Source organism: Denticeps clupeoides, chromosome 3 (assembly GCF_900700375.1).
Source record: "Denticeps clupeoides chromosome 3, fDenClu1.1, whole genome shotgun sequence".
Lineage (NCBI taxonomy): Eukaryota > Metazoa > Chordata > Actinopteri > Clupeiformes > Denticipitidae > Denticeps > Denticeps clupeoides.
The window spans coordinates 32,356,433-32,381,954 of NC_041709.1; the positions used below are offsets into that span (position 1 = coordinate 32,356,433).

At 45.5% G+C, this 25,522-nt stretch overlaps 2 protein-coding genes across 2 annotated transcripts in view; both read right to left on the reverse strand.

Moving 5' to 3' along the window:
* LOC114785734 (noelin-2-like) overlaps positions 1-265 on the reverse strand; it is a 39,637-nt gene extending 39,372 nt beyond the window's left edge. Inside the window, exon 1 of the mRNA XM_028972278.1 lies at positions 179-265. Coding sequence (XP_028828111.1) covers positions 179-235 — 57 coding nt within the window. The 5' untranslated portion in view covers positions 236-265. The remainder of the gene's footprint in view (positions 1-178) is intronic.
* A 2,262-nt stretch (positions 266-2,527) lies between these two features.
* The window catches only part of col5a3b (collagen, type V, alpha 3b), a 27,895-nt gene continuing 4,900 nt past the window's right edge, over positions 2,528-25,522 (reverse strand). The window contains exons 2-66 of the mRNA XM_028971972.1: positions 23,294-23,461; positions 22,710-22,923; positions 22,474-22,636; positions 19,827-19,949; positions 18,944-19,051; positions 18,475-18,600; positions 18,309-18,362; positions 17,875-17,916; positions 17,672-17,734; positions 17,433-17,507; positions 17,129-17,212; positions 16,340-16,396; positions 15,758-15,811; positions 15,595-15,648; positions 15,433-15,486; positions 14,713-14,766; positions 14,565-14,618; positions 14,409-14,453; positions 14,111-14,164; positions 13,960-14,004; positions 13,781-13,834; positions 13,662-13,706; positions 13,289-13,342; positions 13,123-13,167; positions 12,977-13,030; positions 12,676-12,720; positions 12,528-12,581; positions 12,329-12,436; positions 12,177-12,230; positions 11,844-11,897; positions 11,657-11,701; positions 11,506-11,559; positions 10,897-10,941; positions 10,738-10,791; positions 10,582-10,635; positions 10,455-10,508; positions 10,269-10,376; positions 10,091-10,180; positions 9,948-10,001; positions 9,721-9,828; positions 8,756-8,863; positions 8,624-8,677; positions 8,152-8,205; positions 7,952-8,059; positions 7,570-7,623; positions 7,442-7,495; positions 7,305-7,358; positions 7,162-7,215; positions 6,931-7,038; positions 6,788-6,841; positions 6,651-6,704; positions 6,512-6,565; positions 6,383-6,436; positions 6,131-6,238; positions 6,004-6,057; positions 5,863-5,916; positions 5,632-5,739; positions 5,501-5,554; positions 5,344-5,379; positions 4,891-4,944; positions 4,504-4,783; positions 4,208-4,320; positions 3,644-3,712; positions 3,311-3,544; positions 2,528-3,213 (exon numbers count right to left, since the gene is read on the reverse strand). Of these exons, the coding sequence (XP_028827805.1) occupies positions 3,067-3,213; positions 3,311-3,544; positions 3,644-3,712; positions 4,208-4,320; positions 4,504-4,783; positions 4,891-4,944; positions 5,344-5,379; positions 5,501-5,554; positions 5,632-5,739; positions 5,863-5,916; positions 6,004-6,057; positions 6,131-6,238; positions 6,383-6,436; positions 6,512-6,565; positions 6,651-6,704; positions 6,788-6,841; positions 6,931-7,038; positions 7,162-7,215; positions 7,305-7,358; positions 7,442-7,495; positions 7,570-7,623; positions 7,952-8,059; positions 8,152-8,205; positions 8,624-8,677; positions 8,756-8,863; positions 9,721-9,828; positions 9,948-10,001; positions 10,091-10,180; positions 10,269-10,376; positions 10,455-10,508; positions 10,582-10,635; positions 10,738-10,791; positions 10,897-10,941; positions 11,506-11,559; positions 11,657-11,701; positions 11,844-11,897; positions 12,177-12,230; positions 12,329-12,436; positions 12,528-12,581; positions 12,676-12,720; positions 12,977-13,030; positions 13,123-13,167; positions 13,289-13,342; positions 13,662-13,706; positions 13,781-13,834; positions 13,960-14,004; positions 14,111-14,164; positions 14,409-14,453; positions 14,565-14,618; positions 14,713-14,766; positions 15,433-15,486; positions 15,595-15,648; positions 15,758-15,811; positions 16,340-16,396; positions 17,129-17,212; positions 17,433-17,507; positions 17,672-17,734; positions 17,875-17,916; positions 18,309-18,362; positions 18,475-18,600; positions 18,944-19,051; positions 19,827-19,949; positions 22,474-22,636; positions 22,710-22,923; positions 23,294-23,461 (5,099 nt within the window). The 3' untranslated portion in view covers positions 2,528-3,066. The remainder of the gene's footprint in view (positions 3,214-3,310; positions 3,545-3,643; positions 3,713-4,207; positions 4,321-4,503; positions 4,784-4,890; positions 4,945-5,343; positions 5,380-5,500; positions 5,555-5,631; positions 5,740-5,862; positions 5,917-6,003; positions 6,058-6,130; positions 6,239-6,382; positions 6,437-6,511; positions 6,566-6,650; positions 6,705-6,787; positions 6,842-6,930; positions 7,039-7,161; positions 7,216-7,304; positions 7,359-7,441; positions 7,496-7,569; positions 7,624-7,951; positions 8,060-8,151; positions 8,206-8,623; positions 8,678-8,755; positions 8,864-9,720; positions 9,829-9,947; positions 10,002-10,090; positions 10,181-10,268; positions 10,377-10,454; positions 10,509-10,581; positions 10,636-10,737; positions 10,792-10,896; positions 10,942-11,505; positions 11,560-11,656; positions 11,702-11,843; positions 11,898-12,176; positions 12,231-12,328; positions 12,437-12,527; positions 12,582-12,675; positions 12,721-12,976; positions 13,031-13,122; positions 13,168-13,288; positions 13,343-13,661; positions 13,707-13,780; positions 13,835-13,959; positions 14,005-14,110; positions 14,165-14,408; positions 14,454-14,564; positions 14,619-14,712; positions 14,767-15,432; positions 15,487-15,594; positions 15,649-15,757; positions 15,812-16,339; positions 16,397-17,128; positions 17,213-17,432; positions 17,508-17,671; positions 17,735-17,874; positions 17,917-18,308; positions 18,363-18,474; positions 18,601-18,943; positions 19,052-19,826; positions 19,950-22,473; positions 22,637-22,709; positions 22,924-23,293; positions 23,462-25,522) is intronic.

Genomic DNA, 25,522 nt, shown 5'->3' on the forward strand with positions numbered 1-25,522 from the left:
TTTTTAATTTTAGTGAACAAAAACAACAATAATGATAAAATTGTGTCCATTATGTGTACTGCTGGACGTTTTCCAGGTTTAAAGTCCCCGACTGGCCGCAAATAAAAGCCCGAACTTTCTGCGCCTCTCAAAGGAACCTGAAGCAGCAGCAGCAGCAGCAGCAGCAGCAGCGACTCACCCGACAGCAGGACAGGGCTGAGGTCACAAGGGTCACGAGCACCGGGTCCGCGCGCATCCTGTCCGTGTCCGTCCACCAGCCACTCGCGCGCCGTGTCCCCGCGCGCCACCTGAGACACACACAGAGAGAGAGAGAGAAAGGGAGGTGGGGGGGGAGAGAGAGAGAGAGAGAGACACAGAGGGGGAGAGATAGAAAGGAGGTGGTGTGTGTGTGTGTGAGGATAAACGTTGAGACTCTAAAACTTTGAAATTCCCTCTGTACATTTTTTTCAGACTGACCTTGTGATGCAAAATAATAATGAATAAATGAACAGACATGATAATGCACATTGGCCAATATTTATATCACAGATTCAAAATTGTAAAGTAAAAAAAGTGAAATTCAGGGAGTAACGAAAACGGGAGGACGTGATTGAGGCGATGAACCTTCCGAATGGTTAAAAAAAAGAACAATGTGACCATATCGACGTTGCTGATCATATGAAATGAAAACAGTGAAATATATCACTGGTTGTTTTATGTTGTTATGATTATAATGAACAAAAAAATTATTAATAGTTGCAGATCACAGGAAAGGATCAATTAGACCAAAACAGAATGAAAACAGAGCGAGATAAGGCAACGTAACGATCCTCATTATATTCAAGATGATGGTGATATGAGTGATCACGGTTGCCATACAATATTTTATGAATTATTTTCTGGTTTATATATATATATTGAATATGGTTTTTTGGGGCTTTGTTCATGAATTGTCACGTCCGTCCTCCTCCTCGTCATGACGCTCGCCCTCTCTCGCTGGCCCGGCTCTGGAAGGCCACGGCGGGTCAAGCTGAAGCGAGGCGGAGTGCGAGCTTGATTGCAGGGCTGCTTTTTTCACGCTTTATATGATATGGTTCTCCTGTATACCAGCCAGGCTTGTGCTTAGCCCTGCACAAACTGCTTCTTGTCACGTCAGCTCGAATATGAATCTGGGGCTCGATAGAGCGGGAGGGTGGGCGAGGGAGACGGAAGACTTGAAGAAGGAGGGCACGGAGAGCGGAGGAGAAATGAAGGGGGAAGAGCTACGGACATCAGCCTCACAACACGCGCTTATAATAACACATATTTCATATTTCATGACATCGTCCAGGTCTTACTGAGACTCGTTAAAGTTTTATTGGTTTCAGAGTCCTCCTCTCAACCTCACACCCACAAAGGAGATTCTACACGATGTTACTAACAGTGAAGCATCATATTACATCATAAAATATTAAATTCTCAATCATTTCTTCATTATTAAACTAAATCACACAGAAGCAATTTTTATCAATTACATATTAAATATTGTACATGTGTAGTACCATCCAAGTGTTCATATCATTTTTTTATTGAAATCAAAGCACAGCGTTCAAACTATAATTAAAATGTTAATTATTGTCGCATCCTCGGGTCGGGGAAGGAAGAAAGCGATTTTCAATAAACACAAACGAAACGGCACCGAGGGCCAAAAGGACACAGAACATAAATCCGGGGAGGCGTGTATGTGTGGACAGGAACTGAAATGGGGCAGTGTTAATGGGGCCTAGCAGTTAAGGAAGCGGCCCCGTAATCAGAAGGTTGCCGGTTCGAATCCCGATCCACCGAGGTGCCACTGAGCAGAGCGGCAGCACCTACTGCTGGTTAAGAACGGTTCTTATGAAGTCCTGGTCCATCAAACCTAATTATTCAGATGGGATGGACCAGAATATATGAGGGTGTGTGTATGTATGTTTGTATATATATGTGTGTGTGTGTGTGTGTGTGTGTATATATATATATATATATACATACATACATACATACATACATACATATACACTCATTTACACACACACACACACACACACACACATAAATTAGACACCCTAATTTATGCAAAATATCCGATGGTGACTTTTGATATATTCTGTTTTAATGCTTTACTCTGCAAACATTCTGAATGAAGAAACCAAGAATGTTCTGTTAAAAACACTTCTTCTTCTGTTTCACTTTGTGTAATTGTATTTGGTAATTTTATCAGTTTTGGCATATGTAATGGGACTAAAAGGAAGCTGAACTTTGAAGAAAGATAATTGTGGGAAATCTGGGGAAAAACAGCAGCGTAGGAGGGCGAGACGATACGGACGTGCTGATTTTGATCTGGAAAGCAGAGACAGATCGTCTAATCACCACTTTGTCATCACTTGATTGTAGGAATTAATCACAGTTATGCCGATCCAGTCGAGTGTGTGCTTGTGTGCGTGCGCCTACATTCATCTGAAGTTGTGGGTGGCATCTGCATTTAATTACTGTCAGAAATTAATGTAAATTAAATAGACCACTTCATACATTTAACTAATTGTTTTTATTCATAAATCTTTGTCCCATGAATACAACGTCCTTGAGGCATCAGATCAGTTTTTATGCAAATATTCACACAGGCTGCTGGGTGTTTTTAACTAGTTTCAGGTAGTCCAATCGTCCGATGAAAGTGAAAAATCTGTCGTTTCCCATGTCTAAAATTATGTCTTTTTTCATTGCCTCATATCCCCTAAAACAAAACATTACAAACCCGCTAAGAAATGTAAACAGAGTTGCGAGGGAGTGTGTAGCACCAGTGACATTCAAGACAAACAAAGTGACAAAAATCATTATACAAATAATAAAAATAATACATAAATAAATGCAAAGGGATTTTTGTCTGGTCGAGTGCAGGTAGAGAACTTGAGCTCCATTGGCTGCTCCATGGTCACCTGACCACACCACTTCAGAGAGAGGAGCGAAGGTCGCCTGCCGAACTCACTGCTGCCGGTCTGCGGGGCCATTCACTACATTAGTCTTTTTTTACTTTTTAAAAAAATGTGTTTCTTCCCAAAAACCCAGGGGGCGCTAGCCGTTGAAGCAAACGCGTCCAAGCTCGAAGCCAAACTTCTGCTTGGTGTTCCCAAAATCTGACACGGCCACGTCCATGAGGGGAAACAATTCTGACTGTTGAGAATCCAGTTCCAGCACGGTCCTCCCCTGTCCCATACGGATCTAAGAAAGCAAAAAAAAATTAATTAAATCTGAAATTTTTATTACAAATCGAAATATTATGTAATGTTTCAAGACGTGTGTAATGTAAGGAGCCGACCTGGCAACCGTCGTGAATTGGCTGTATAAAGAGCGAGTTGTCGTGCGTGAGCTCCTCCCCGCCACTTCCTCTGAAGCGCAGCGCATGCGAGTAGCTGCGGGAGGCGCTGTCGTACCAGCCGGCCGAGTTCTGGCACAGGTAGGTGAACGTCTGCCTGGCTGTGGCGCTCAGCAGCTTCAGGAAGTTGAGCTGGACTATGTGTACGGGGTTGCCGTCCACATCGGCGTAGGCGAACTTTAGGAGACGCACAAAACACACGAACAATCAAGCATGATGTGTTACGCATCCATGACGTCCATGAATCAACATTCAGGAAAAGAAATAAGTCGTCACCTGGGTGCCTTTCTTATACTTGCTGTACCAAGTCCCAGGTTTTTCTTTGCTCCACGCTGCCAGTTTTACCTGTTTAATTGAATGACAATTAACTCTGTCTGCATTACATCACAGTGACTCCGCCCCTTCCCAGGTAACAAGACCATATGGACAATGCACATGTGACAAATGGAGGCCGTTTTTGAGCCACCTTACTTACACACACAAAAAAAAAAAAAATTTGGTCAATTTATGACTTTTAATCAATGACTTAACTACAATGGAGCCAATAACAAGTTTTATGTGCCACAAATTCATCAGCATTTATTGAACATAAATAAACAGGATTAAGATTATGAATGGTCAATTTACATTTACAGTAGTTATTCAGAGCGCCTTACAACCAGTAGTTACAGGAACAGTGCCCATGGAGGGGATTGAACCCGGTGGAAAGGCGGGTGTCTAACCCTCTAGGCCACTACCACCACAGATCACTGAGAAAGCTTGAATATTCTACAGCACTAGTTTTTGCACGAGTGTGTTCAGGGTGCTTTCATTGTTATATGAAGCGGGGGAGGGACTCACAAGCTGGAACTGTTTGTCTGGGTCGATACAGGTCTCTCCCTCAGCAGTGAAGTTGCAGAACACTTTAAAGGCATCTCTATGGCAACCTTGGTTGGGATCAATCCAGTACTCACCTGCAGAGCAAGAATGGCGGATAAGGGGGGGGGGTCGTATAAGCCACTTTGACAGTGAAGGGTGTGCATGCATTCGATTGTGCACAATTCAGATGCAATCTAAAAGCAATTTGTTGGATGAAAACACTTTTTAACGGTTTGTTGAGAAAATATGGACGACAGGGGGCATGGCTGCACTCTGACCATCTTTGTAGTCCGGGTGGCACATCCACAGCTCTTTGCACGTGCAGGCTGGGCTGTCGAACGTGCCCAGCGGCATCCTCAGGCCCTGCACATCTGTCTTCATAGAGGTAAGCGACGCGAACACCTCCTCCATGTCCTTTCCTTGGGCCTGGTCACTTGGCAACGAGTCCTCATCTCCAAGCTCCTCCTCCAGAGCCGCTCCATCCACCTGCGAGTGCCTCCTCCGCCTCCTCCCTTCATACTCATTGGGAAGAAGCCTCGTCCCTTCTGCTGAGGATCCCTGCAGGTGGGGTAACAGAGAATAAAAACGTTGAAGGAACAATTTCATTTTGAAAAACTGAATAATTTTGTATGTGTCTGTATGGGGGGGTGAGAGAGGCATCTTACTGGAGGACCAGGAGGACCTGCAGGTCCTGTGTCACCTCTTGGTCCAATGGGTCCCTGTAAAAGTACGGGGTTTGTTAGTTGTTATCTGTTTGCATTTGATGAGTATGGTGATAGAGGAGGACACTGTTTGTGAAGATACATATTTTGTAGAATTGTATGTAAGGTGCACTAGTTCAGTACTTGGTTTCTTTGTGCTGTGATAAAAACACACAAAAAAGAGGGGAATGGAGAAAGAAGAACAGAGACAGACCTGTGAACTATGTTGCCAGATTGGGTGGTTTTAAATTTGATATTTTTGGAAAAATTGGTTGGTTAGGAGAAACACAATTCTAATTTAGTAGTCGCAGCCCTGATAATGCTAAAGAGGGGTGTTAAATTATCCACCCATGATCCTCCTTTCTGAAATATGAACATCCAACATCTAATTTTTCTTATTATATTGTTATTTCTCACCTGGTTGCCCTTTGACCCCTTAAGGCCTACTGCACCCTGAGAATAAAATGAAATGTACATTGCATTAGCTCTGGTTCTGCATATAGACTCCACTGTACTGGACAAGAAAATTTAAGGCACTTTACAAATGCAGCATAGGCTTTTACTAGATACTCACAGACAAACCCGGTGGACCAGGAGGTCCATTAGGGCCACGTGGGCCAACTGGACCCTATAGCAAAGGTTACAGTTAAAGACAGTGAATGTGTGTGTGTGTTTGTGTGTGTATGTTCCCATTTTATTCCTCACCTCATCACCTTTACCTCCCAGTACACCCTGGTTTCCGGGCAAACCTCGATCTCCCTTCTCTCCGAATTCTCCTGGGGGTCCAATCAAACCAATGAGACCTCCATGGCCCTGACGAGTTTGAGGTTAACAGAATATCAGTGAACGTTCATAGGTGTACAATGCACAAAACACGACTGAGAAAAGCCGAGTTCAATTGCGGCAATGGAGAAGTAATCACACAGAAAATCTGACCTTTTCTCCTTTTCTGCCTGGATCTCCCTTTAGCCCTGCTATGCCTGGAGGACCCTAAAAATGGGAGGTCAAGAGGTCAACCAGGGCAAAGCAAATGCTCCCCATAAATTTTTTTTTTAAAAAACATGCTTGAAAACGTACCATCGGTCCTGGTGGCCCTGTCTGTCCAGGTGGTCCATTCAAGCCTTGCTCCCCCTGGGAAAGAACAGTGGTTAATCTCGGTTGCATTAGCGTGGCAACCCCGCCTCCACTACGCAATGAAACTCACCGCGGGCCCCGGAATTCCCCTTAATCCCTGAGGTCCTGTTTTCCCAGGATGCCCTTGAGGTCCCACAGGACCTGTTTTCCCGATGAGGCCCTCATAACCTCGAGTCCCCTGTTGAAGAGACACATGCCAACTCAACATAAGTCTTAGGTTCTAAGTAAATGTTTCCCCTACTGATTTTCATGTTATTTATTATCAGTCATCGGCATCTAATGATTTTCATGTTATTTATTATCAGTCATCGGTCATGTGTACCTTTGCTCCCTTCTGTCCTGCTTTCCCCTCTTTTCCTTGTGGACCAAGATGACCCTGGGACGTGAGAATTGCATTAGACATGTTACATCATCCTTAACTCACACAGACTGCACAAAACCACACACACACCCTTCGTCCTGGTCTGCCAGGGGGGCCTGGCTCTCCAGACGCTCCTGGGGGTCCCTTTCAATAGAGTAAAGAGGGGAAATGCTTAATTGAAAGAGACGGGCGAAGATTACTCATGAAGATATGCTCTGAGGATACGCACTGCTTTTCCGGGATCCCCGTTGTCTCCTTTAGATCCAGCCACACCATCAACCCCCTGGAGGAGAGGAAAAACATGGGGGCATTAAGAGATGCCAACAAAGAGTTGGCATTAACTATAGATCATAGAAAACAACTCACATTGATGCCTGGCTCGCCTGGGGGTCCCAAGTCCCCAGGAAGTCCGATAGGACCCTAAAAATGAACAAGAATGGGCAGAGAATGAAAGTGTTTTAGTCATTGTGAAAAGAAAATCAAGAACATTGGGGTTGTATTATTCTCACTTGATTTCCTTTAGCGCCATCTTCCCCTGGAGGTCCTCTTTTTCCTGGAGGCCCAGCAGCACCAGAAGAGCCAGCATCCCCCTTTTCCCCTTGGTCTCCTTTCTCCCCCTGAAGATCAAATACAACCAGATCCATAATTCTGTAATCCCTGTCTAGAAAAGTGACCACAACTGGACAAAGGAGAACGTGAATCAGGAGAAAAGACATTAGAAAGGATTATGTGACACATACAGGGCCACCAGAAGCTCCTACGGGTCCTGGGTCACCAGCCTCACCATCCTCCCCCTAGAAGATGATCATCAGGTATCATGTAGCTGAAGGCACATACATACTACATGCACTACTAACAAACTCCCTACAAACTCTGGCCCTACCTTCTCACCAACACCTCCTGGCTGCCCAACAACCCCAGGCCTGCCAGGTGCACCCTGTCCAGGGAGAACCAGGTCAGCAGGATGTCGTTTATGCTTCTGTGCTTGTAACGTCATGTCTTGCACTGGTTCAGACGTACCTGCGATCCGCTTGTTCCTGGAGGACCTCTTGGTCCATGTTGACCCGGTGGACCCTGGAGATCAAAAATCATTAATGCATTAATGGAACTTGACTGAAGAGGATTTGTAGGAGAATAGTAAGTCTTACGATGAGTCCTGCGTGACCACTCTCCCCCTTCTCTCCTGGGGGCCCAGGCATCCCCTAAAGGCAGGACACACAGAACATCATTCCAGGTGTTAGCAGGGCCTTTCCCACAACACATTCTGGGAGAAAATATCCAATTTGGGGATTCAATCAAACAAAAAAATGCGTGGGTCACAGTGACTGCAATCACTAGAATACACAGAATGACACAAATTCATTTATCTTGTATGGCTTCTGACACATGAAACATTGGTTTGTGCAAAATAAAGGCAATTTTTTAAAACACAGATGTCATCAGAACACAACCGTGTGAATGGTCTGTGATTTCCCTGGGGTCCTGTTACAACACGTAACATTCATTTCAAATCTGACATGTTTCTCTTACCTGCAGTCCCACAGGGCCAGTTGAGCCCTTGAAACCTCGAAATCCCTCATCTCCCTTCTGTCCATACATCCCCTGCTGACCTGGGGGACCTGATCCTCCATCCAGACCCTTAAGGCAAGAGAAATGTTCATGAAACACGTTTCTGTATGTACTACAAGTGCAGAACCATCTGATTGTGGAGCGGTATACACTCAACTTACAGGTAACCCAGGCTGTCCATTAGGACCCTGACTACCAGGTGCTCCTGAAGGTCCCTATAAATGGAAGTAATAAGCATTATTGGGACAAAGTGCATTCTTATAATTCCATTCACTTTGTGTGTATAGGTCAGTATCAATGGGTGAGAAAAGTGCTTCAAGTTCAGTTGTATCCAACAAATGACATCTGATTAATTAACTTATTAGGACCTAGCCATGTCACATGATCATGCTTTAATACAGGAACTAGCACATGTCCTTTGCCACAGTTGACCAGTTCTCAACTATTGAACATCTACTATACACTGGTTAGATCCTCACTTCACAAGAATCATGGAGCCAGTCAACCTAACCAAGATGAAACATTTGGTGCCCTGGCCCTAGACTGTTTACAAAAGTGGTAGTCTTCTCTCTAGTCTCTTTGATTTTTTTGTTCTGACCATTGTTCATGTAAATACATCCTGTAGATACTTACTGGATCCCCTTTGTCACCCTTGCTGCCCTTTTGTCCTGGTCCACCAGTTTCTCCCTATTCATCGTAAAGAAATAAATACGTAAGATTCATAAAACACACACGAGTCACAAGGCCTAAAATTCCTCACATTACCTTATCTCCATCCTCTCCTGCTGGTCCAGGTGGTCCAGAGGGTCCTGTTGGTCCAACTGGTCCTTGTTCACCATCTTGCCCAGCAGGTCCAATTGGTCCTTTCTCACCCTGTAAAGAAGCCAAAAGAATGTCTGAGACATTCCCGTCCACGTCACTCTCCAAATACACACTTGGAAGGAATGAGAAGAAGAATTACACAAATATTGTGTAGCACTTTAGTTTACACATTTTGAGTAAATCTTTAAGAATATTGTGTTGAAAAAGTCAGATCTTTGCACATAGTCATGCATAGTTTTAAAATGAGCGTTTGTTCGAAGCATTAAACGCAATCTGTGTAGATCGATGTGTTTTTCTGTTAGCTTTTTATTTAGCTGAACGTCTGGCAGCCAGGGTGCTACTTTATTGTATACCATTGCACATAATGATTCCCTCGTAATCGCTGCACTTTCCCATCTGCGTTCTTGTGTCTGCTGTCCTCCACGGGGGTCTGGTCATTTTTATGTTTTGTTCAGTTCGGTTCAGTTTATTTGAGTTTGAATCTCACACCTGCTCCCCCTGAGACCCCGAGATCACTGCGTGACTCAGTGGCCAAAGAACACGTCTCTTAGACAAGCTAGCGGTGCAGTGGTAGCCCGGCAGATAAGGGAGTGGGCCTGGGAAGGTTGGCACGGGAACAGAAACGGTGCAAAGAATTTGTAAAAGCATTGTTTAATTTAAACGAACTTAAATTGCAATGTTTTATGTGTTTCAGAGACATTTTTTATATCACTTTGTATGGCACCAGTCTGTTTTTTCTGCCTTTTATGGTTAACTATCCCTTCCAATGTTCAATGACATTTTTTCAATGCGTCAAAAGTGTTAACACAGCAAAAACTAATGCAGTTTGTGTCAATTTTAACACATCCTTTCTAAGAGTGTAGCAACAACCAATGGCTGAAAAAAGAAGGAAGCTTATTCCACCTTACCGGCTCCCCCTTCTCTCCCATTGGTCCTGGACCACCAATGGGACCAGTGCGTCCAGACTGGCCGATCGCACCAGCCCGTCCTGAAGGTCCCCTCTCACCTGTAGGCCCCTACAAAGTTTTTTGGATTCTAATTTTAAACATTTACTTATTACTGTAAACAGGGCTATGCCAAAACAGAGAATTCTTAAAATGGTTTAAAACTGAAAAGCTGCCCAATGGAAACTTACAGTAGGTCCAGCGAGACCAACCGGACCTTCACCTCCCTTTAATCCACCAGGACCCTGCACAATGTTATGTCAGGTCATCAAATTATATCACACAAGGAGCTCCACAATATCTACAACAGTTGAAGTGTTCACTGATAGCTCACCATAGCACCAGCGGCCCCCCTGCTCCCTCTAAAGCCTTTCAGGCCAGGTGGGCCATTCTTTCCTGGACTACCTTGTACCCCTGGGTCACCCTTGATATTATAAATAAATCAAGAAGAGAATGGTTAGATCAGGCCACATCAATGCTGCATTATGAATTGAATCGAGGCCCAGTCGCACCTTGGTGCCCTCTTTGCCAGCTGCTCCTGGAAGTCCATGTTCTCCAGAAGGACCTGCTGACCCTGGGTGGCCTCTCTCTCCCATTGGCCCGGTCTCCCCCGATTTACCCTGAAAAAGAAAATTACATAAGACTGACAAAGATAAAGAGATCAGTGAGAATGAGACATACATTTCAAAAGCCCTCACCTGAGGACCAATAACACCAGAAGGTCCAGGAGGCCCTGTCTTCCCTTGAAACCCCTGTGTCGAAAGAAAGAGAACCTTAGGCTAGGCTTTTCTGTCAGCAATCGATTTAAATGAAAGGAAAACTCACTGGCTCCCCCCTCTGGCCAGGATGGCCTGGTAATCCATCTTTCCCTGCAGGTCCCTGAAAAGACAAAACACAGGTGTCTCTCTGTCTTAACTCATTCATAAGCAAGTTATCTTGTCTATGGACAATGTTTTGTGAACATGTTTTGATCAGGCGTACATTTGGTCCTTTTTGGCCTGCCTCGCCGTTCATTCCCTGAGGCCCTTGGGGGCCCTTGAGAAAGAAAGAACAAATTAACAGAATGAACAGAACATCCAGTCCAGTAGTTCTCCATCCCACAAAAATGTGTGTTTAATATTATATAAGAGTGTATCTCACTCTTTCTCCTGATGGCCCTGGTGGTCCATCACCTCCTGAGGATCCCTGTTTGACCATTTGAGAAAATTGAAACTTTATCATTTATGTCCATATTAACAAACTGTAAAAACATTGAAATACAGCACTATGTAAAAGTCTCAACCAGTACGGAAACTCATTACTGTCTTCCCAACAATAACTCTCCCAACTGATGCATGATCTTCTACAAGAAAAAGTCTACAGATGTAGAACAGTAGTATATTGTGTGTGTCTACACACACACACACACACACACGTCATTGTTGGTCCTGATCTTCTGCAATAAATTGTGTAGCTAAATCAATAATTGGTCAGTGTTTCACAGCGTATTTGTTACGTTACACTACCGGTTACAAGTTTAGGGTCATTTAGGTTCATTTAGAAATGAGTACTATGAGAAATAGTCACAAAACCCACATTTGCTAATGGACCAGATTACTTAACTCATCTGAATTCAACAGTTTTATTGTTTGTTTAATCAGTATAAGTTTCAGCAGTAATCAAATCATTGCGTATAAGTAATCAAGTGACAAACTTACAATAGTGACCTCTATACTAATATACTGTGTACTTAACCACATGTAACCTGACCTTTGCTCCTGATTTCCCTGTCGGTCCCCTTGCACCCCTGGCTCCTCGTACACCCTTATAGATTAACATGAAAATAAACACAATCATTAATAAAAAAGTATATTCCATTAGTGAACAATTGTACGAAATGTCGGATCACAGTTGCACTCACATTTGGACCCCTCTGCCCTGCAGTTCCTGGTTGTCCTGGAGGCCCCTGGAGTGGAAGCAAGACCCCTTCAGTTACCATGGTAACAACCCCCAGCATACGATATATGGCCTAATGTCCTACTATGCCATGGCTGTTTTCGGAATCTTTTTCCCCACCTTGACCTCTATCCCTTTCCTCACTTACTTACTTTCTTTCCTTTCTCTCCCGGATCTCCAGCGGGTCCTGGGAAGCCGTCCCCTCCCTGAGGGAGACAGAGACACCATAACAGTGCTTCAATGTTGTATTTATTATTTACATTTACATTTACAGCATTTACCAGACGCCCTTATCCAAAGCGTCTTACAATCAGTAGTTACAGGGACTACTGATTGACTACTGTATCCCCCCCTGGAGACACTCAGGGTTAAGTGTCTTGCTCAGGGACACAATGGTAGTTAGTGTGATTTGAACCTGGGTCTTCTGGTTCATAGGCAAGTGTGTTACCCACTAGGCTACTACCAGCCCTATCATCACACTTTACCTTGGGTCCTTGTCTGCCTGGGTATCCTGGCAACCCCGGTACTCCCAATTTCCCCTGGAAAGACAGAAAGACAGTGAACGTTACAAAAAAAAAAGCATGGGAAAGTTCTATTTTTCACTTATTGTCACGCTGATAATATCATATTGAATTACCTTTTCACCAGAGATCCCAACAGGCCCTGATTCCCCTAGGGGTCCAAACTGGCCTTTGGGTCCCTCAGGTCCATCCTCTCCTCTAAGGCCTGGTGGTCCATTGTCCCCCTGCAATAAGAGAGGCAGAGACAGATGGGAGTATTAACAAATATGGAACATAATAATAACAATAATGATAATTATAAGTGTTTTTTCTTACACTATCACCCTTAACACCCATTTCTCCTTTGGCCCCAGGAAAGCCATCTTCTCCCTGAGGGATCACAGAGGTGCAGAAAACGCGTTCAGAGATTCAGGAGGGTTTCAAGGGCTCCCAGTCTCCCAGAGACAAGCTGCAATGTTCTCACCTTCTCCCCTTTACTTCCTTTAAGACCTCTGAGCCCATCCGCCCCCTGCAGGGAGAACACACAAACAAACGCATGCCTTGTGTACTTAATAATGCAAAAGACAGTATCTGTGTGCAGACGAGGTTGTATCTCAGCAATGTGAACAGAAGAGTGAGTTTATTCAATGGTTCATGGGACAAAACCTACCAGTCACTGATATTATCATTGTATAACAGAAGCAATACATGGTCGTTATTATGACCGTCTGTGGCAATTCACTACCTTCGTGCTTAGAGCAATTGTTCAATGCATGCAGGGTTACCTTTACTCCTCTTAGTCCTGGGTAACCCACGGGACCCTGGACCCCCGTTGGACCCTGAGCACAGCGGACACAAATATATCCATGTACATTCCAGCATTCTCCACTAATTCAGCTGTAGCTGTACACACACATGCACACACACGTACGGGTAGGCCTTTTTCCCCTGGAGGTCCCTCCCGTCCTGGGTGACCCTGGGAAAAGGAACATTTCACGAATGGGACCCACTTTTGCACGGTTCTGTTGTGTTTCTTCAGGTGCATTTTAATGCCCGTGTGTGCTCCAGAATGTGTGTGTATATCTGTGTTTGCTCACAAGGGGGCCGTCGATCCCCGGTAATCCCTTCATGCCTTTCTTCCCCTGTGGTCCCTGCGACAGAAGAACACCGCAGTTACACTCCTCGCGCCGGTTCGCCTCCCTCTACACGGGGATAATTATTCAAGCCGCACCCAAATCTGTGCCTGCCAGTCAACAGGCCTGCAGTACAGGGAAGAGCTGAACATGATGAGGCAGGTCAATTATCGCCCGCTGCGAGACAGAAACCGTGTGTGTGTGTTTTTAACCACTGTGCTGTGCTGGCAGGGGTGTAAAAAATCCCTCGAGTGCCTGTGAGTCAGACGTGGCGAACGGGTCCGAGGCCTGGCATTATATCTATTCTAAAGGGACAGAAGGAAAAGGAGCCTCTTACCTTTTCCCCAGGCAGTCCGACAGGTCCTTGAGGTCCAGGGAAGCCCTGAAGGGACGGGTAGATACCTGTGTGAGTGGATGTTTGATGTGTTATAGATGTCTGTGCAACGCAGTGTTTACTTGTAATCCAGGATTCCCTTGCTGTCCTGGGGCTCCTGGGTCACCTGGAGGCCCCTGATGGATCACAATTACAACCAGTCATTTAATTAGTCACATCAAAGCCGCGGTTGTTGAAGGCCGGGGTCAGAGTGCGGGGTTTTCTAACATCATTACAGAATCTGTGCAATGCTTCTACTCACTAAGTTTCCCTTTGGACCTTGAACACCATCCACCCCTTGGATGCCCTGATGAAAAAAATCACATCGGTTCTCTGCGGAAATTTCATCATACATGACTTTAGATATAAGTATGAGTGTGTGTATGTGTGTGTATGTGTGGGGCAAGACTCACTGGTTGACCAGGAGGACCAGGGTATCCCCTCGGTCCATTGACACCACGAGGGCCCTATAAAAAAGACAAAACAGTCAATTCACAACATGTCCTTGTGTCCTCCTACCGTTACTTTAGTCTAGAGAGAGACAAAGATAGCCAGAGCACGTGTGTATTTTAAGGACAACTAGTTCACCCCTGTGGTCCATGCCACAGCGAACCAGGTCTTCCTGTTAGAGGCCAGTTTCATCAAATGTCATTAGTTCTCCAGACATGTGTGAATGCAGGTGTGTGAGTGTGTGCGTCCATAATTACTCACAGTGTCACCTGGTTGCCCTGTTGGTCCTGGAAGTCCATCTGAACCCTGCAAGAAACAGGTTCATTTATAAACATGTTACACAAAGTGGGTGTACCTGGGTCTCAGACGTCTGAGCAGTTACATGGAATACGACAATCATACACATGCAAATCCCACCTTCTCCCCAGGTTCTCCAGGTGGACCTAGTGGTCCACGCTTCCCTGGTTCTCCCTGGAGTTTGGAAGGCAAAAAACGATTACTGAAGTAAAAAAAAATGATAGAAGTGATGATGGATAGGAGTGAATTCCTCATTGCTGTCACTTACCTTATGACCTTTGTTTCCTGGAAGACCAGGCAGGCCATCAAAGCCTCTGTCACCCTGAAAATGTAAACATGGATTTACAAATGATGAATGGATATAATTGAAAATGGATGGATAGGCAGACAGTAGAAATGAATGAAGGATGAATGGGTGATGGAAGAATCAAAAGAGAAATTCATATATTGGTGGATGATAGATGAATCAGTGGTAGGGAGTAATGGGTGGATGGATGGATGAATGGACAAGCAGAAGATACAATGGATGAATAGATTGGTGGATGGATGGGCAGAAGATAAGATGGATGAATAGTAAAGTGAAGTGAAAGCGAAGTGATTGTCATTGTGATACACAGCAGCACAGCACACGGTGCACACAGTGAAATTTGTCCTCTGCATTTAACCCATCACCCTTAGTGAGCAATGGGCAGCCATGACAGGCGCCTGGGAGCATTGTGTGGGGACGGTGCTTTGCTCAGTGGCACCTCAGTGGCACCTTGGCGGATCGGGATTCGAACCGGCAACCTTCTGATTACGGGGCTGCTTCCTTAACCGCTAGGCCACCACAGCCCCAAATGGGTGAAAGAATGGACTGGTGGATGGAGGGATAGATGAGTAATGAATAGAAGGGTGGATGAATGGATGGCAGAAGATACAATGGATAGATGGGCAGAAGGTTGAATGGATGGATGGACTTATGGATGATTAATGGGAAGGTTTGACATACTTTTGATCCAGTTTCCCCAGGTTCCCCTCTGTTTCCATCAGTTCCACTATGACCCTGATGGACGCACATGAACCAGCCTTATTTATTTCCTCATAGCATAATAGTTTAAGCACTAATACACAAGAATGATTGCTATGCTTTCAGATCCTTTTGATCCTTTACCCTTTTGCCTTGCCTTCCATTCAGTCCTGGAGGTCCAGGGTAGCCTCGTGGTCCCTGCAAAGCAAATTCAGGCACACAGAGAAAAGAAAGACAGACAGGAGTGAACATCATTGCTCTCTTTACGTCGATGCGAATGTTTAAATCTTAATATAGTGCCCCCTACTGGTGGCCCCGGATCTCCACTTGTCCCTTTCAATCCTCTTGGCCCTGGTTGACCCTGTGAAGAACCCAAAGGAATCAGATTATGACAACAAATCTAAATAATATAACATTATTCCTGTTCTGGACATAAGACACATCACAGGATAACATGGAGGCAGCTGCAGTGTGAGGTCGTCCAGTTTGATTTGAGGAGGACGGTGCCTGCTGACGACTACACACATTTAGATTGATTCCGCCCCAGTCAGGCTGCTGACACCGATGCTTCCTAACTGCTGACTTTCATCGTTCCCGCTCTCCATCCTGAACTCTAATTGATTCTCTGCCCTGACTGACTGCCTGATTGACATTCATTGCGTTCGGTGTCTGCGGCCTCCCAAGGTCACAAACACCATGAAGGCAACTCATGAAAACCTTGATGGGATTGGTTTTGTTTGTGCAACACAGGCTATGTCAGTCATTTATATTGATGGAGTTTGTGATACCAAAACGTTACATTTACTGTGCTTCATCTATCCAAATAGATGGGTGTCCCAAAAATATTATATTAAAATAACAGTCAAAATTTTAAGATATGAACACTTACCAGTGGTCCAGGTCGACCTGTTAATCCCAGTGGTCCTGGAGGTCCTTTCATTGCCATCTAAAGACATAAAAAATCTTCAAGTTCAACGCACATAAAACAAACCTTTTGACTAAAGCCTCAACAATGGATGTTGTAGATTGAGGCGTAATACATGAGCTGTAGAATATCGTTTTAGTAATTCGTTCACAGCGCTTTTTAATTCAGCTGCATCTGTGGCATTTTCCCCGTCCTGGCAGGTGTCCCGGGAAGAAATAATAGAGAAGAGGTGATAGGTCAGTCCAGGATGGGCTACAACGTGGCATTTTTAAGAGAAGGTCAGAGAGCACAACCCTACAAGTTCACCCTGCGGCTGGAGATGAACTCATGCAGTTTATTGGACATCTGCATCTTTGTCCCTTTAAGGTTGTGTCAATATATTACTTCACATGTCACAAATTACAAAGAAAAAAACAGCTAGATGAACGTATACACAATCCAAAGGTTGTACAAAACTTGTGATTATCAGTAAACAGATAATAATTTTAATAATTTCTTTATAAAAAGTTACAAAAAAAATGTAATCTGCATTTAACGTATTATGAAACTTTTACTCACATATGTATATATATATGTCAGTAAAAATGTGTGTGTGTGTGTGTGTGTGTGTGTGTGTGTGTGTGTGTGTGTGTGTGTATATATATATATATATATATATATATATATATATATATGTCAGTAAAAAATGACATCTGTGTTAATTTAAATCTAGCTATGCTCTCCAGATGTTTCCATGGCAACCAGCTGTCTTACCTTGGTCTGCTGTAAAATGGCCTGAGCTTGAGCCTCTTGAGCCGACACCACCGGGCCTTTACCTGGATCTCCACCAGACTGGAACTGCAGGGAGAGGGGTCAGCGCACACATAAACAGACGCAACATACACACATACACAATCACTCTGAATCATACGTTATGCACCTTTATTCTACAGCTAATAGGCAGTTATTACAATGCTAAACTGCCCTCTGGTGGCTACATGCTGCAAATGCAATGCAGTGCAGGCATGGAACGAAGCGAAATATTTAGCATTCCCAGTATAACTGTGCACACACATACCGGTAACATTAACATGTTGCCTGGAGGCCCAGGTATCCCATCAGCGCCAGCAAGCCCCGGCCGTCCTGGAGGACCCTGAGGCGGGGTGGAAGTGCAGAAGTGAGGAATGAGAGAATGAGAGGGAATGTGACAGAAAGAGGCCTTCAGCTGTCAAGGTGATGACTCACATACTAATCAGTCAAACACAACACAACAAAATGATGCATGTGAGTATGTGTATGTGTGTGTGATTTACTCACAAGTTCACCTGGACCTCCCCGTGGCCCCATGGGGCCCATAGGACCAGGTTCACCAGGAGGTCCCTGCAGAAAGGTGGAACATCAACTGAGATAATCGTCCTCTCAATGAAGAGATGATGAGATAAACAACAGAAAGACTTCAAAAACGTAATCTGTAAACTGAATTTACTCTTCAGAATGTGGTTCACAAACACAGAACAAACCTCCGGACCAGGGAGACCGTGGGGTCCCTCGATAACGGTGCCCTGCAAAATGGCAGAAAGAATTGGTTCATTACTGAGTCAATGCAATAAAAAAAAACATTTTTACTAAACTAACTGAGACACTGAGGACTTCTGCATATATGTGTGATGTTACATCAGGGTTATCTTACGATTCAGGACTGAACTATATTGCCAATTAATTAAACATGGTGGAATGGTGCCTTATAAAAGGTAACAATGTGTAATGTCATATATCTAAATAAGCAATTTAAATAAACAGCATACAATGTGCAAGATATATATAAGTCGGAGGAATGAAACAGGAGAAGTGAAGGAACGTTCTGGAATGTTGTTATGTAGAGGGAGGTGTAAATGACTTAAAACGACTCACAATGTTTGTGTGTGTGCATGTGCCCTTGTGTATATATACTGACCGGTCCTAGAAGTGCAGGTTCTCCTTTCTGCCCCTTCTCTGCACTAAATGACCCCTAATTATGAAATGAATGTTATGAATTTTTACAAGTATCTCTGATATTAACTTCATTGTTAAATTAATTGTCATATCAGATTCATGGACGATAAAAAAAGTTGGTGACATACCTCTCCATTCCAGACATTTACACCCTCCCTTTCTGCAGGCCCAAAGCGTTCGTCATATTCTTCATATTCCACATACTCTTTAATTTCATACTCGGTGCCATTTCCGTAATCCTCGTATTCCACGATCTGCAGAGAGGAAGGTCAGAGACTACTTAATATAGTGGGAATAAGTCCCATGTTCGAAGAAAAGAACAGTATGCCACTTCTGATTAGGGTCCAACCTGTTTCTCTCTCTCTCTCTCTCTCTATTAATATATATATATATATATATACACACACACACACACACACACACATATATGTGTGTATTTATATATATATATTTATACACACACACACACACACACATATATATGTGTGTATTTATATATATATATTTATACACACACACACACATATGTGTGTGTATGTATATATATAAAAAGCGATACCTAGTCAATTACATGTGTATTGGGCAAATGCTCCTCACCTCATACTCTGTAATGTTGGGGCCCACGGTTACCGTGGAGACGGGCACGTCCTCATAAAAGTCGTCCTCAAACTCCTCCACCACGGGCTTCTTACGTGGCCTGTCCACCTTCAACACCACATGAACAACTTTCACCGTCCCAGGTAGTACAGTATGTGTCGTTATGCCAACTCTGTGTCCTCTGTGTTTCTTGTTTTGCTGTAACTGGAGTGTCGTATGTCTCTACACTGAACTGTATGCAGCCACGATAATAATGAAGTTTACTTTGAACTGTTGACATCACAGATCCGGATTTCCCACTCTATACAACAGGGCTTACATGACATCGGTGTCCCACAGTACAACAACTCCCATGCTGACATGCAGCCCTGACACTATTCTGTATGTAGCGAGTATTATCTGCACTCCAAAGCAAACTATGAGGCATGGCGGGAACCTGGAATATCTGGAAGTGGGTCATTACGCATTTCATGGTATGGTGGGGAGCCATGTGGGCAGCACATACGGCACACACACGGCAGATATATGACGGATCCTGCATCTCCGCCGGAACTATGAGGAAGAGCATTCCATCTGCCTGGACGTCCAAATGGACACATGCTCCCTTCGGTTAATGGCTGCTTGATCCTGCGCTAGCAAGGGGGAATGGAAATGTTCTAATTCCACAGAAACACAGAAAAGGTTCGAAAACGTGAAAATTCAAGGCCACCGGCTCGCTCTTAAGTCAAGTTGAGAGAACTTGAAAATGCTTCTGAATTTTGAAGTTTTCCCAGTAATTCAAGTCAAGGCCACAAATCCCACACGGGCAGGCAGTCATCTGAACAGGAACATCCGAACCGGAGATTCTGGTTGTGGTACGTGAAGGAACCGCGGGAAGACTCACCTCCTCCTGCTCCAGGGAGAGGCTGTTGTAGAGGAGGGCGGAGTCACAGTCGGGGATGTAGTTGTGACAGTAGTCTGCAGCAGCGCCAGGGTCCGGGACTATCAACAGCTGCTGGATCTCGCCCTAATCGCACAAACGCACGTATGATACCGACATCTGGTGCCCTACCAAAGATCTGCAAAATTTTTGGTTTCATTTTGTTTTTTTGATAGAATTCCACAGTCCGCTAAAGACAAGAAAGGTGGAGTTCTAAAGCAAGAGAAGGGTACACCATTTTCACCCGTCTCTAAACAAACATACTCATGTACACAGAAGTGAAAAAAGGGACAGTGAAGTGATCGTGACACACTGCAGCACAGCACATGGTGATGCAACAAAACGTGTCCTCTGGATTTAACCATCACCCTTGGTGAGCAGTGGGCAGCCATGGCAGGCGCCCGGGCAGCAGTGAGTGGGGAGCAGTCGGCAACCTTCTGCTTACGGTTCTTCTGTCTTCTGAACATCAATTCTCTTCGCTCAAGCGTTTATGGGGTCAAAAATATGTCACTAGGCCGTCAAAAACATCAGTGTGTGTGTGTGTGTGTGTGCCTGTTTGTGAGGAAGGAACCGTATTAGGTCAAAGCCTTTTTAAGGATCCTTTTATTTGCCTCTTCAGATAATTGCAACCAGATCTTCCTGGAAACTGATCTCTCTCTCTCTCTCTCTCTCTCTCTCTCTCACACACACACACAAAAAGATTCAGTTTGACAGAAGCCGATCCAAAGACAAGGTCATTTATCTTGTCAACACTATTACAACCCCTTTAAAGGGGAGCCTATAAATTACACGGCGCAGACAGGCTCAGACGTGTCCAGGCACTGCGCATACGTCGCCATATTTACAATGTGAGCAATAAATTCCTATTCATGCTCGCAGAATAAGCATGAACGGATAAAACGTCCGACTTCTCCGTTAACGTGAGCAGCAGCGGAACAGCGGTGCACCCTGACCAATACAATCGCCACTGAGAAAAATGGGAAGAAAAAAGGTTAAGTCTTTATTATCTATTTTTTTTTAAACTTGGCTGTCCCACTGTCGTCCTTTTATTGGAGCCCTTCCTAACGTTTGTCGCTCACGGCGGCCAGCAGGGAGTTTTACTGCTGCGCTCTGAACAGACTGTAGAGAGCGCTGTGGGGAGATCGCGAGACAATGGCGATGGCGATGGTGCACACTCTGCGGTGAGTTAGCGAGGTCATTTCACAGATTAAGTTGGGTGATTTTGCTCCCTGGGTACAGCATGCCCTGCACGTGTTCGCGATTTCCTTTTTGGAGAATGCGCTGCAAGCAACAACAAGAACGGCACGGGGTTTCCCGAAGCGTTCGAGTTCCTACTTAAGGGTCGAAGGCATGTGCTCACGTGCTCCTGCATTGTTCTGGTATTTCCTCCGTCCGTAGGCCGCTACGGCCGCTACGTTCAACCAAAACTGAGCAAAGCCGGATCTGTACAAGAGGGGCGTGGTCAGAAGTTCCATCCATCCATCCATCCATCCATCCTCCTACTTCACTCATTTAGCGCTCTTTCTGCTTCCGCCCTTTTTTAATTGAGCAAAATTAAACATCTTAGCGGAGCTTTGAAGCTTCCCTCAACCACCTTAATAGGATTGTCTTCCAATACTCCTGAAACAGTTCCCTGGTGCTACTTTTCCTTCACTTTCGATCATCTCGTGAAGCTGCTTACGACGATAAGAATCTGCTTCAGTCTGATCCATATTAGAGGTGTACATCTTGGCCCGAGCGCGATTTCTACCCTTTTTGTCGTGTTGGCTCGAGCTCGCGTGGTAAATGATCATTCAGCAAACACAAACTTCCGCCTATAGTGCCCCTCATTTCCGTATGATTCGCAGCTTGAAAATTTGTTCCATTAAATGTTCAATTCTTAATAAATGTCATGATCCGGTCCGGAAGGGGTTACTCCGGTCCGGGATCCACGTTCGTCCTGTTTCCTGATCGTGTTCACCTGGGTCTCATTGTATAAAGCTGCCCTGTTCGTGTCTGTTCACCGTCAGGTCTTTCTAATGTTACATGTTCACATGTTACCGGATGTCTTTCTCGGTCAAGATTAAACCCCAGTTTCGTGACGTCACGCGTCCTTCTTCTTCGTCAAGTCTAATCATCATTTCCATTCACCTGCCTCGCCATGCCAAATGGCCGTGACAATAAATAATGCCAGTGATAATGCTAGCGGTTATGGAAACAGACCCGTAACCACTCTTTTTTTTTGGCTTCCTTAATATACATTGACTTTCACTCATTTGCACACCTTCACCCTACCTGTTACACATATTTTATGTTAAGGACATAAAAGTGTAATATTTGGTTATGTTTGCAATATTTGCATATCAGTTTTCATTGTATACTTGTAATATATACAATATATTACATTGCAATACAGTGGTCTGTAGCAGTCGCTAAATAAAATTTGAATTTGAAGGTTGCTGGTACAAATCCCGGTTGGATTCTGTTGGGCTCGGGTCGGGAGTAACGTTTTAGACCTGATTAATATTTTAATTCACGTGACAGAAAACACCGCATCTGTCATCATCGCCATGGACTTCGCAGAGTAGGTGTGTCCAAACCTCTGACTGGCTGTCTCTCCAGACCGACTCACCTCGAACACTTCCTTATCCAGCAGTCGTGTCCCAAACACGGTCACCCCCTCCGTGCTGACCTGAGGGTCTTCACCTCTGGGCAGGTCCAGCGTCTCAACCTTCTGACAGTCCAGGTACAGCGTGACCTTTTGACCCTCGACGCTATATGCCAGTCGGTGCCACCTGCAACAGAGGCAACTTTTCTTCAAGGCCTGGCCTGAAGGGGACTGAAGGAGGGCCGGGTGGTTCTGCTTACCTGCCGTCAGCCAGGTTGACCTGTTTGAAGATGGGGTAGAGGTCCGGGCTGGGCAGCTCATTCTGGTCTTCGTACAGGAAGACGGGGGAGCGTCCCAGCTCCAGGCCCAGCTGCTGCACTCCCTTGGGGTCGTACACGGACAGCAGGAAGCACTGGGCGCCCCGCCGAGGCCGCACCGTCGCCAGCACCGAGAAGTCCACAGGGAAGCCACCATCTGAAGAGGCATCAGAACGTCTCATTTTACTTTACAGTGCCAGGCGTCATAAAAAATGCACCTCAACATTATCAGTGTACGTTTACGATGAATTCCACCGTGAAGTGATTCGTGAGCTTCTGCAGGAGCTCGGAATTCCTTGCAGATGCCCTCGTACTCGGCCGTACTCAGGAGTGGAAGCCGAAAGGTTGCATGCTTCACTCTGCAGACTGCAGGCCTCACCATAATTCACCCCGGTAACGCCAACGTGTCTGCAGATGTGCGCGTTCCACCATGGAAGCCAGTGTGACGCACAGAGAATGTTCCACGCGCTGGGTCATGATGGAGTCGTAACAACCAAAATAGAAGACAAGTGACGTAAAATCCTCACCTGGAAATAACTGTTTGGTCGGAACACTCAGCTGAATCCTCTTATCGATTTTGTAGGACAGGTCCGCCTCCTCTGTGCCACGCCTGCTCATGCAAAGTCCCGCCTCCAGCGACACGCCCTCCATGTTGTCCGATATGTCCAGTATCTTCAGAAGGTCGATGGGATTGGCTGAGAGGAGAGACGGGGAACATCTAATATTTCATCTCATATAACACATGCGCACATCTGCATTCTTGCAAGATTCTGTCCGATAAATACATTTTAAAAAGCTGAACGGCATCTGAAGAGCATTAATGCCAGAAGTGCCACGGGGACGTGGGGTGAAGCCCAAAACAGAGAACGGGGCTGTTCTGCGCGGGGAGGACTGAACGTGTTTAGTCCTGATTTTCGCTTTCCGCATTTTGACACAAAGGGATGACATGTGGGCTTCATAACCTCGGGGGGGACCCGAAGTCCCCGTTCTTTCAGTGCCTTCTTCAGTCATTCTGACTTGTTTCTAACCTACCTTAACATATACAATCTACAGGCCGCATAAGCAAATCACATTTCCTTATACATGTTAATTAGTCATTAATATCCATGATCTACGGCAATACTAGTGAAATTCGCTGCAACATTTCATTTTCATGTCTCGTTTCTATAGAGGCACCACATCTGTGATGAAGCATTGTGGGAACTGAGCTGAATTGTTCAGAAGTTGTGGTGAATCGTGGTCCCTTTGCCTTGTTACGCCAGCTAATCACATAAAGCAGTCAGCCATTGACGCGAAGAAGAGGATTTCTTGCCCTTTGAAGAGCATTTACATTTACGCCATTTACCAGACGCCCTTATCCAGAGCGACTTACAATCAGTAGTTACAGGGACAGTCCCCCCCTGGAGACATTCAGGGTTAAGTGTCTTGCTCAGGGACACGATGGTAGTAAGTGGGGATTGAACCTGGGTCTTCTGGTTCGTAGGCGAGTGTGTTACCCGCTAGGCCACTAGCACCCTGAGCAAGTGGGTTTATTTTATAAAAGGCACAATAGTCCAGTGCACCACACACACTCAAGAGAATCACCTCACGCCTCCCGGGCCCAGAGTGACGGGGACGGGCCGCATGTGGAGGGAAAGTGAGAGAGAGGGAGCGTTTGGCAGGCGTGCCGCTACCGGTCACACCCCCCGCCCTCTCCGCGCGTTGCGCAATCGCTCCATCTGCCCAACACCTCTCCACACTCACTTACCCACTTCCACACACACACACACACACACATGCGTGCAGCATTTCCCACCTGCACACACACATACACACCTCGATACACCATCATACCATAAATAATTTAGTCCACTGACTGGCCCCACGTCCTCTTCCACGAGCGGAAGGGCCGTATCATCTGTCACCTGTCACCTGCGGGTCAAATGCAGGGTTGCACCACCCACCGAAACGGCATAAAAGCTTTCCGAGAAAAAGTTGCAGGAAATGTCTCGTTTCTGTGGAGGAAATTAGGCGGACGGGTGCAGGCAGAAACAGGTACGCCAGCACGGGTGGTGGAAACTGGCCCGAAGGCGGAGTATCGGACGAGGAGTGACCTCGCTACGTCCATTTCGGCCCGAGTCCGACGTTCGCCCTGAATTCTGCCAGGACTCGGCACATGTGCAGGCAGGACGCGCCGGCAGCTGCAGCAAGGACTGGAGACGATTAGCAGCGCCGCCGCTGATCAGAAACATCATTGTCTGCTGGGGGAATGCTGCTCGGCGTCGTCCGGAATCCGCCTATATTGCCCCAGCCCAGCGCCCAATCCTGCTCCGCCAGACGGAGCCCGGAGGTGCCGATTTGCCAGAAACTCATTAGCAAGTTTACTCCCATCTACATTTACAGCATTTACCAGACGCCCTCATCCAGAGCGACAGTCCACTCCTGGAGACACTCAGGGTTAAGTGTCTTGCTCAGTAGGTGGGGTTTGAACCTGGGTCTTCTGGTTTATAGGCGAGTGTGCTACCCACTAGGCTGCTACCATATATTAATTGAAAGAACTTCAAACCGATTTTCCATACATCCCACGTTAGAAATAACTCAGGGTCATGGCTGCTGGAGCTCATTCCGGGACACCGGGGGGGCAGGGCGGGTCACACACACACACACACACACACACACCATTTACACTCACACCCACAGACAATTCAGAGTCGATAATCCGCCTAGTCTACATGCTAGTGGACAACGGGGGGAAACCGAAGAACCCAGAGGAAACC